The sequence below is a fragment of the Lates calcarifer genome, linkage group LG9 (genome assembly GCF_001640805.2).
Source record: "Lates calcarifer isolate ASB-BC8 linkage group LG9, TLL_Latcal_v3, whole genome shotgun sequence".
In the NCBI taxonomy this organism is placed as follows: Eukaryota; Metazoa; Chordata; class Actinopteri; family Centropomidae; genus Lates; species Lates calcarifer.
In genome coordinates, this window is record NC_066841.1 from 11554667 (window position 1) to 11566697 (window position 12031).

General features: G+C 40.9%; 1 protein-coding gene across 4 annotated transcripts in view; it reads right to left on the bottom strand.

Moving 5' to 3' along the window:
* The window catches only part of LOC108874437 (mediator complex subunit 13L), a 76065-nt gene that overhangs the window by 54602 nt on the left and 9432 nt on the right, over positions 1 to 12031 (bottom strand). For all 4 annotated transcript variants that reach the window (XM_018662891.2, XM_018662890.2, XM_018662889.2 and 1 more), the window contains exon 2: positions 4001 to 4238. In XM_018662891.2, coding sequence (XP_018518407.1) covers positions 4001 to 4238 — 238 coding nt within the window. The remainder of the gene's footprint in view (positions 1 to 4000; positions 4239 to 12031) is intronic.

The following is a 12031-nucleotide window of genomic DNA, read 5'->3' on the forward strand; positions in this document are numbered from 1 at the left end:
GGATAAAATGGGTATCAAATGGGCCGCTTGGTGCCACTGAGAGGAGGGTAGTTAGCAGGACAGACAGAGCAGGAGAGGCGTTTGCCTTTTTAACAGGATGAGCTTGTAGTAGTGGCCAGCAGCAGCCAAGCTACAGCAAATACAATTTGGTCAAACACTTATCTTCCTCTCTTGTCTGACTGTGTAAACACATTACTCTGTTTGCATGAATAATTACCAACCAAATATGTTACTGCATCTGATGATTTCATTTTCTAGCACCACTGAGAGCTAGTGCAGTGATGCAGTGGTACCACACTGCACACGGTCTTAATTTGTAACCTAATTGCAGCTAATTTGAATAATATCTCTAAATTTCAGTGACACTCTAATGGAGGAAGTTTTAAAAGGTGGTTGCCCAACACTGCGGCTGACTGGCTCAAAAAGTGCCCTACAAGGCTTTGTGCTATTTCTGAGCAACTTCTATGCAACTTAGGGAAAAAACATCTGTCAGTTCACTTTATCGTCATTCTTGGACAACAAGAAGTTTAGACTTCTAAATAACAGAGAAAAAGGAAATTCTGGACAACTTTCTAAAGCTTTAAAGCGGTAGTTCTGCATTTTGGGAAGTGCTTCTATTCGCTCTCTGGCAGACATGTCTGCACATAATCATTTTTAAAGAGCAGCAGAACATAGGAATAAATGGTAAATACAGTCACTTTGAACTGGACTGAGTTTGTTTTTTGTTTACAATAAGATTAATTATTACAATATGTTACACATCAATAAGTCACACATCAGGAAATTAATCATGCATAGGATATATTTTTATGTCATTAAATCCTAATGATGTTGACATTGATCTCTATTCAGGTCCCAGGTTGACCTCTGGCCCCTCTGCACCCTCCTCATGCAGCTGAACTGAATCCCACCTGTTAGAGTGCAGGCTCTGTGGGACAATTTTTATTGTTTACATAATATTGGCTGCCAGCGGGTATACTGAAAAATAATGAATGTAGTGTAAATATACAGTAATTAGGCTCCATTTTTCCTACATTATTTTACTTGCGAAACATAACCGCCGTTTAATGAGGTGATTTCCTGAGACCATGTATTTGTTTAGTACAACTCACCCCCCTGATTCCAGTTTAATCTCACTGTTTATTTCCCCCCTTTTAATGTCTGTCACAATGATCTGAATCTGTGATTAAAGCAGTTATTTAAAAAAATAAAATAAAATAACTGAACTTGATTGTAAAATCGTACAGTCAGTCTTTTTTCTCATTGTTGTGTAAGGGATGTTAGGCAACATCCTCTTACTATTACACAGCAAACGTACCCTCTGAAAATTCAAATTCATCCATTCACTGCTCCGCTGGCAGACAACACTCAGACATCTAGGCAGCTAATTTAACACATGCCAATCCACACTGCTTTAATATTTTCAATATGACTCGAAACATAATTAACCTGCTGATTATTCACAGTAAATGTGCCTGACAAGCAGCAGCTTTAGCTGTTCCGTCAAATGTGTGTAAATCGACATTTCTGAACAGATGAGCGATGTCAGAATAAAAACATGCCTATTTATTATATGGATCTGGCATGTGGTGGCTTCTTGGTATATCAAACCTAAAACCCTTCTGACTTGATAAACTGGAGTCACACACCACACTGTGTATTGTGGAATGCTACCAAGACTGTGACTGTACATAGTTTTTGCTTGTTAAACAGGAGGTCAGTGTGAAACTCTCTTCATTTACTTTGCAGAGTCTACTGCTGTTGCTGTTTTTAGGGGACTTTTTGAATGTGAATGTTGGAAATTTTGCACAATTTTTAGCAAAAGCTGAAGTAAAACTAAACTGTTTCCGCTGCTGAAGTTCTCCTGATTTACTTTCATGCATACAGCAGAACTATAAGAGCCAAATTCCTATGTAAATCTTTGCTTCATGAAACCATTTGTCCCGAATGGTAGAAAAACTAGCACAAGGTTTTAGGGTCCAGTCTCTAAGGTTAGGGTAGCTCTTATCACAAGTTCAGAAAACAATTTAGCACATCATGCATCACATTAGTAGTTTTTTTTTAATGTAATGACAAGGTCAGGCTGAGAAGGAGGAGAACAAGGAACAGACAAAGAGGGAGGAAGTGAGGGAGAAATCTCACGAGGAACAGACTGTCACAGGTGAGAGACAAAAGAGAAGAAGTCAAGGCGACACATGGGAGAGAACTGCAGGGAGAGAGAAGTCTAACACATGATAAAACATCCCCACAGTGAATAGAAACTCAAGCAAGTGACTCCTTAAAAACTTGGGAAAACACTGATGTTCCCTGTGTTACAACCGATTCTAATTTGGAAGAAATCCAGCTTTGCTTTAATTAACAATTATCAACTCCTTCTCGCACCCCAAGTGCTATTTTGAGTGGTTAATAGGAACTGCACAGGGAGACCTGTGAGATTTTGCAGAAGTAGAGAAGTCTTATTATCATAATTGTATGCAGAATGTGTGCATGAGTGTCTGTACATCTGCTGAGTTGTACAGTAATCCTCCTCAAGAGCCCCTCCACACTAACACAGGCTCTCTATAACTGGCCAGTATACATCCTTGTTGTATAGCTTCAGGTAATACACTTTTGCTCCGAACGCCACTACACACTCACCACACTGACTCTGTGTGTTTTTGCGATTGCTATCACCCTCCCCGATTACTATAAGATCAGGGAGCGCCAAAGTCATAAAACACATCAAAAAGGCGATGGCATATCAGGGCTGAATCATATATACATGTAAATTACCAGTAGAACACACACTACAGAGGAATTTAGAGATGTATGTGCGCTCTGGAGAAGCAATGAAAAAGGTTATCTTAGCCCATGTCTGTGATGCAAACATAACTCAATTGAACTGTACAGTGTATTTTTCTCTATTACGAAATGCTCGCACAGTCTGAGTAAAGGACTCTCCCGCAACAGCAGTGAGAACATCTGTCAAATATCTACTGCAATGCCTGAAAGGCCTTTTCACATCAAGTCAGCTTTAATAGGTAACTGAAGACTGAAATTCTCACTATCGCTTCAACCTCTCCATCCAATATTCCTGTTCTCCCCCCCCCTCCTGACTGTTGTTCTGCTAAACCAAACCTGATATAAATCCCTCTCCTGTTTCCTCCTCTCCCCATCTTCCCGAGGCTTAGTCGATATGTTAGACTTCTACACACGTGCGCAGCGAGATAATGCAAATGTTTCTATAAATAGGGACAATAGTGCTGACAGTAGCACTCTCTCAAGTGAGATATCTCAGTGTAATTTTCACTACCACTCAAACACACACACACACACACACACACACACACACACACGCAGTAAATACTGGCAAGAAAAATCTACCCTATTGCTGTGTGCTTCATCACAGTGATAGTCCTGAAGCAGCATATAAACACTTAAATTGCAAAGCAAACACATTTCAGATATGTGCTGTATGAGGCTACTGCACACAAAACAGATCAATGTACCCTACACATCTTAAACAAACAGCGCACAGCTTGAATTTGCAGCAAACTAAACAGCTTGAATCTACATAACACTGAACTCTGCTCTACATTAGACAATACAGCTCATGTATAACACACACAGGCATTATACTTCACTATAAAACTCACATTTATTGGCCACTTGTAGGACAAAAATTCATGTTGTACATCTAGTTGTAACACACAACACATATTTCACTACTACTTCTCAGTTAGTTTTACATAAAATCCGCTAAAACCATAAGACAACTGTATTCCCTGTAATCATTCCCAAGTCTATATAATCCTATGCAACATAAAAAGCAGCCATAAAATTATACAGTCTGTACAAGCCTCTAACCTGAACTTCAGCGCATAAACAGATGCTAAAGTGAAGACTGATGAGATGGAAAAATAATTGAGATGGATAGAACAAAGAAGCCACACTCATCCTTCATCTCGTCCCATTCTCTCACTCTCTCTCTCTCTCTCTCTCTCTCTCTCCTCCTTCTCACCTTCTAGCTCGTGATGAATGACATCGGAGAGGTTGGGCTCCTCGCCCCACCAGAAGATCCACAGCTCCTTGGCGTCGGGCTTGATCTTGCGTCGCCACACGCACAGCAGATTGGCCTGCACGCAGCGCATGAAGCTGCGCAGGACCGGGTCGTCCTGGGCCGGGGCTGAGATCACTGGCCCGTACTCCCCGCCACTGCGAAAGTTGTAGCAGCGCCATTTAATGCCCGTCAACTCCGCCTGGGAGAGAGGAGAGTAATGATTAAAACAGTGCAGCCGGAAGCAGCCCATTGAACAAAACAAAAACTAGGATACAGATTTGTTATTATGTGCACTAATATGTGACTAATAAAGTAATTTCACTCTGTCGTCAGTACAAACATGATTAAATTAAATACAAATGCTTAAACAATTAGCTGATTCACTGATAGGTCAATCAATACAACATTAATTTGTAATCAGTTTGATAACCCATTAATTGCTTAAGTCATTTTTCAAGCAAACACACAAATAGTTCTTAGTTCAAGCTTGAATATCTTGATATCTTTTATCTATTGAATATCTTTGGGTTTTGTGCTGTTGGTTTGACAAAACAAGAAATATGAAGTCATCAGCTTGGGCTCTGAGAAGCACAGATTTTTCATTTATTGACCAAATGAATAATCCATTAGTCAAGAAAATATTTAGCAGATTAACTGATAATGAAAATGATGATCAGTTAATTAATTATTGTTTATTTCTTAGTAATTGTTATTCATGAAGCATGGTAAGCATTTGTAATTGTATTTTAGCAGATCATTTATTAAATAATTCCCATTGTAGCATACCTTCACCATAATATGTGCAGGAAAGGGATTTTTAAAAAGAATATTAAAATAATATTAATAATATTAATTAATATTTTAAAAATAAATAAATAAATAAAACTATATGCATAAAAGCCATAAGGCTGCACTGTTAATGTAGTGTTAACTGTGAGGCACCACACTACAGCGTACACAGATATTGTGTTTCGCATGAAAGAAACCAATCAGACGTTGGTGATTTGATCAATAACTCCACAGATGCCGCCCAATTATGTCATATTTCCACGAGCTTCCTGTTTACACTGCTGTGATCCTCATGTAAACGCTTAAGGGCATTTAACACCTCCCCATTGTGTCACTGTAACCTTACTGTAACCTTCCACTCGCTGCTGCTGTAAAGACAGATACAATAAAGTGTGTGTAACTATTGCAGAGAGAGGAGGCGGAGAGTGACAGCAAGACATAAAGAATGGCCTTGAGTGAAATACGGGGAATGAACTACTACAGGAGAGACAGCACTGAAATATAGAGCGAGCTACAAGGAGCAAGAGAGAGACACGAGAAGAGGAAATAATGTCGGGGTCAGTGGTTGGAGCCCGGCCCGGTAACTGACATCTTCTCCATTTAATCTAATGGGATGATAGGTGTTTATGTTGCAGACTATTGCAGACTTGGGCGTGGAGGCTCTGTGCCATGATGCATTTAGAGATGAGCCAGAAAACTTCCACTCCACCAGAAACAGAGATGGTAAATGTTTGAGTTATTTCAGACTTTGTGTAAATGAACATACATGTGTAAACAAGCAAACACATCAGTGACCCTGTGATGCTCATATATGCTTTGAAAACTTTTTTTTATGTTTGTTTGTGTCCTCGTGTTTGCATTTGTGCATGAATGAGTCGGGTTAACAAAGCCACTGTTGAACAGGACGGAGATTTGGCAGGCAGGAGGGGGGGTGGGGGTGGGGATCTCTCAGTGCGTCGCGCTGCCCTCCTCTCCTGTGTTCACCCAGCTGTGAGGATCATGTTTGGCACACTGGCGCAGGCACCAAGCCATCTAAGACCAGCTGAGAGAAGAAGAAGAAGAAAAACACTGACCCATTTTAACACAGGGACAGGTAGAGAGGAGGCACTCGCAGAAAATTAAAACCTGCAGTGTCTTTGAGTGGACAAAGAAAAGGAGGCTCCACAGCTTTGACGACAGCAGAGAGGAGCCAAAGGAGGCTTGCGTGTGTTTTCAGTGTGTGTCCACGTCACAGCTGACATCAGGACAAATGCACGTATCTGAAGGAGTCCGTGTATACACTAAAAAGTAGATGTTATGACCAGTACATGCACTGCAGCATCTTAAAAGTGAGTGCACACTGAGGTATGAACATGACCCCCAGGAACATCCTGACTGTAGAATGCACCCATAATTACAAGCATGTCCCTCCTGTAATGACAGTGTGTGTAATGGGAGATATAAACATTGGTGCTGTGATAAGCTGAGCCCTAAAATTAGCCATGACAAGGTCAAGGATGCCGTTTCTCCCAAAGCAAAGAGGAAGACATCTGCTTGCGCTGCCTCGTCACTCCCAGTCAATGTCAAAAGTTCCTTCACTGTTTGACACAGCTGTCTGCCGCTACCGAATCAGGAGCGGAGAGGAGGAGATGAGGAGAAGTGAAATGTCAAAAAATATATTCACAATAAAGGCATACCCGTTTGTTTTTTAAGGCAACACATGCTCTCTGGTGAATCCATTGTTATAGATCCCCTGCACACATTGTTTCAGGACATATAAAAATACTCTTCTTATATAATAATAATAATAATAATAATACCGACAAACGAGTGACTAGTTGAACGATACTGCCATCATAGATCACTTTCTCCCTCTTTGAAAAATGCTAAATACTATTTCAGTCAATGAATTTGATAACAGTCTTCTGGACTGCACATACATCACTCCGCGTAGTGAAGATCAAACATGAAGGTGTGGTGACACAAAGTGAAACACGTGAACGCTTTACAGTTCAGTAATATGGCGCTTAATGGCCAGTGGCTTCACTACGTCTTCCTCCCTGAGCCCCAAACACAGGCGCGGTGAGTTTTCTGACCATGTGAAAAGCCACTAACACTAACACCCTGCTGAACTCCTGTGGTGGATTAGCTGTGGCATAGTTGCAGGAAGAGGAACGGGGCCATAGTCACATGCTCGCAGGCATATCCAAACACATGCCTGCACACATACAACACTCACACACACATATACAACACACATTGCAGCTGTGATGATGTGCAGACCAGAAGCTCTCTAAAACACTGACATGCATCAGGAGGCAGACATATTTTCAGGCTGATGTCCAGTTATTTTTCCAGTGATGACAGCTAAGATCTGCCTGTCTCTCTGTGTGTATTTTAGTGGTCATCTCTGCCCTGTTATGTGCACATGCGCCCACATGTATGTCTGCGTTCTGGGGTGTGTGTGCAGGTCTGTATGTTTGGGTTGCGCTCTTACTGATGGCTTCAATCTCTCAGCACACTTCACCTTCTCTATCAGCCCTCTGAGGTCAAAGTAATACTGGCTCTAATAAACAGCCAGTTCTCATATTTATATGAATGAGTTATCACTTGTATCAGGTGGGAGAAAGCAGAGAAAACACATCGAGCATGTCGTGCAACTGCAACTTTGATGACAAATCAAGGTTGTGAATAAAATCCTATCGCACAAATAAAAACAACCTTTGTTTATTTTAGATAAAATTCTGTCATTGTATATCTTATAAGACTTTAACTTAGATTATAGACTGTTTAAGTTGTATTTTAGGTGGTAAATACGGCAAAAAATTGCAAAAAAAAAAAAAAAAACCGTTAAAATAAAGAGGGTTGGTACACAGGGATTTTACTATTATTGATCCCACTCTACTTGACAGAGATGTCCTTTTCAGCAGCTGTGATGATGGCATGTTTGGTGGGACGTATGTATATTTGTCAAGATATTAGTGTGTATCCAAAGCAGCGAATTCCTTACCATCCAGAAATGTACGAAAGAGCAAATCAACGATTATTCCAGGCCACAGTCTCCGGCTCTTTTAAAAACCACCACAAGGGTAAAAAGGCGAAGGGATCAAGGAAAAAGACAGTGGATTTTGCTTTACTGTCAATAAAGCCAGCACTCCCCACAAGCTCCTTGTTCTGTAGGTTGGCTGGTTCAATTTCTGATTGAGTGCAGGACCAAAAACAAGAGTTTTTCCTTCCACTGCTAAGACGGACCAAAGCTTTGACCTTACCCTCACCTCTATTATCTTTCTCGTCTCCGCTCTCCCTCTCATCTCTCAACACTCTCTCACTGTCACGAATGCCTATTGAATACACCCAGGAGTATCTCATGCTCTCTCTTCCTCTCTCTCTCTCTCTCTCTCTTCTCTCACTTTTTTTATTCTTCTCTTTGTGTCTTTTTGTCTAGTAAACAGAGAAAAGATAACAGCTAACCATACGTTTCCAGAATAGTTTTGTGTCAGCACAGAGGAGGTGGAAGATTGCGCTCTATTTCTAGTATTCTATTAAAATCCCTGTTTTCAGCTGGCACGAAAATGTGCGCGTCTTCCACTGGGATTGATTCGTCACTATTTTACTCACTTTTGTGTTTCTGAAAATTGATTTTAAAGAGCAACCTAAACTTAAAACAGGAGAGTTAAAAATCATTTCCTGCATGTAAGGTGAACTGAGCCCAGGCTTGGAAAACATAATCTGTATCCCAACCAAAGGTCAAACTCAGTGCACCAGACATGTGCTTGTAATCAAAAGAAAATATGGGAGTCAGAACTTTAATCTTTAGCATACATTACTCAAAACAGAAAGCAGTGGATAGAAGTCTGAACCATGTGACTTTAACAGAAAAGAGGATCCCATTTCCAGGGACTGAAAAGGTTTGTCACACTGCAAGTCTGACAGACAAATACATTCAGCATATGTTGTATATTGTTCAAAGTCCCCCCGAGCGTCACAATGCAGAGGAAACCTTTGTGACTTAGATAGCAGAACTGAGAGGAAAACACACTTGACATGCACTTTGCAGGAAAGCTTCTGCAGACAGAAAATATTTTTGCTCCTCCTGTTCTTTCTCAAAAACTTGTGGGACCTTTTGAATGGGCCTCTTGAACTTCCCAACATGCAGCTGAATGTATGTTTGTGTTGTACTTCCATGTAGGGAAAAAAAAAAAAAACACACACACACACACACACACACACACACACAGACCACACCACACACACACAGACCACACACGCACACACACACTTTTAAAATACTTTTTTCCAAGAATAAACTCAGACGAGGCTGTGCTGCTGCCTGGGACAGAGAAATTTAAGTATTAACAACATATTCAAACAGAAATGAGTGCTTCTTTTTACTCTCATGACAAATGAGCAGCCATTTAAAATGCATGCATTTGCCAAAGAGGAAACGGAAAAAAACAATATTTAGTCTGGTTATGTGCAGGTGCCTGAGTTTTATTAAGGAAACACAGCAGCTGATGTGAGCATTGCGCATCTAAGTGGATAGGTGCCTGGTGCTCTATCAAAGCTGACAGAAAGCATATGAGAGGCTGGAATCTAAGAGAGACGCCACTTCTTTAGGAATCTCACAACAGCGTAAGAGCCTCGCAGCCTGATAGTCTGACAAAGGAGGCACTTTAGGCAATTGAGAGACAGCTTGTATCAGCAGTTTTACCTACTCTGGCACAAGTGAAACACTTATTCTGTCAGAGTGGCATAGCTTTCTCATCAACGTCAAATCTGTTTAGACACTTGACAAGCTGCCAATATTTGGGGTGTGTTCAGATCGCCTGTGATGCCTGTGAGTCTTAAGATAAGACTTGTCTCTATCAGACATATGCAACACTATCTATCTCTCTTTGATTCAATGTCAAAGAATGGGGGGAATTTAATTATTTCTAACGGACTCTGTGAAAGAATTGACTCAGTACAACTTATTTGAAGTTTCAGCAGAAGAAACACTCTTTATGTAAGTTATAGTCCTTAATATGTTCAAGAAATCATTCCATTTTACACTTTTTACCAATAGCCATTTAATGTATTTGCACTCTATATAGTAATTTTTATTGTTAGTTGCAGAGTTTATCATTCCCCCACTCAGTTGTAATTGCCTACTTACACAGAGAAAACAATGCACATATGTAATCCAGCATTTCTCACTGATATCAGCCCCACCGTTTTGCTGTTCACTCCCTCACAGCCGTATCAGAGCTAGTTCACATTAAAAGCATTCAACTGGCAAAGCACAGGGGTGCTTTGATCATGAAAGCAGTCACAGAAAACTAAATGTATTTGTCAGCATTGTTAGCGCTGACACCAAATCGTTCCTCAAAAATGCATTCACAGTGCAACAAAACAGTCATTTTCTGACAGCAGATCAGTTTTAAATAACAATTAACTCCTTTTAACATACTCTGCTATTGTGTGGAAAATTACTCGCACTGTACGTGAAATCACAGTGTATGCCACTGTTCATGTCAAAATATGAAATGAGTTTGTTTGGCTGCGCTGTAAACATATACCAGTTGTTCTTCTGTTGTGTTTCTGACAGGTGTTTGTCGCTGTGTTAAAGCACATTGATGTTACCACAGTAACCGTGGCATCACCAAATCAACCCAGACTGAAATCTTAAGGATAACAACTTCAATGACATTTTCCTTAAATACATTAGAGCTGCAACGTTTGCAGCAGCAGTTTGAAGAAAAAAATCAAGAGTGAGAAATAAATATGGACAAAGACAATGTAGGCTGAGTGGCTGTGCTACTAAGTCAGCGGTAAGAAGTCACCAGTTAGGAGAGCCAGTGGCAGAAATCAGAACAGGCAACGACTCCCCCTTCATCAATTAACCCACTGAAATCAAATTAACCCACAAGGAGTCGCGCTCCCCTCTGGCATTTTACACCACAAATGAAGAGCGATGCACATTACTGCACTTGCGAGGGAGCGAGAGCGACACAAAAGCACCAAACAGGTGTAGAAAGAAGGCCTCTGGGGCCGCCAACACTAAACAGATGCTTTTCCTCTGCCTTCTGCTGCCACCTTTACAAGTCCCTGCAAAACAAGGGACCGTCATTTGATCTGTGTTCTGCTGTAGCATCCAGCCCTGGGAGGTGAGCAAGCCAAGCGACCTAATTAGAGCAGCGAGAGTCCCCAGGGCTGAGTGACGGATAGACCTGCCAATCACGCGGCGGAAAGCCTCCATCAAGCCGTGACTTCTCACCTGACACAAAAGAGAGGCGGGAGCGGCAGAAAAGACCAATAAGGACAGCAAGACATTGTGTACAGTCGCACTGCCGCATCTAAAAAGGGCTGACACGATCCCCGGCCATTTGGCAAATAAAAAAAGCACAAAGCTGCAGTGTCAGGCTGCTTTTAAAGCGCTAAGGGACGGGCTATAGCAGTGGCCCTGCTTAGCCTAAATTATTAACATGTAAATAAATACACCAGTCCCTGCTTCACTAGTGTCTCTGGCGTAACTTAATTAAACTGTGACAAGCCACAGGGTGGGAGAAACGAGAAAGACACAGACAAAGACAGAAAAACTGAGACTGACAAAGAAGGAAAAATAGAAAACAGAAGGAGAAGTAAAAACAGTTGCTAGGCAACATACAACATCTGTAGGAATTCAGCAAGGTATTCAATTTTTGAGATTTCTGTCTCCAGGGTTACAGTGGAAATATAACATTTCAAGAACTTCTATCTCCCTTACTTTACTCAAAAAAAAAAAATCACACAGCAGTGTGTTCTCCATCTCCATACGATGTCTCTCCTGAGCAGAACTACGTCTCCATTTGTCCCCTTGCAGCTGGAATTCATGAGCTCCAATTTGGCTTAAGATATTATCAAGCATGTCATACATGGCGTCACGAGAAGTCCGGGGATTACCAGAAGCAAGACATTAACATTGCGGTATAGGATTACTCACTGATTTTCTTCAGTGAGAGAATGATTTGAATTTTATTAAAAAATTATTCAGCACAGTAATTGTACAATTAGCACTGCATGGAGGCTTGTGAAATGCCTACAAGTAGTTAATAGTCTGATTGTTCCTGAAATTGGGCAAATGGAGCATAAGCACTATGAAAAATATCTCATTTGGCTTGTAATTTCCTGCATTGATTTTTTTTCCACTGGGATGCTATTTCAGATAAAATGACAGCACCGCATAAGTCAGTATGACTTTTCCTT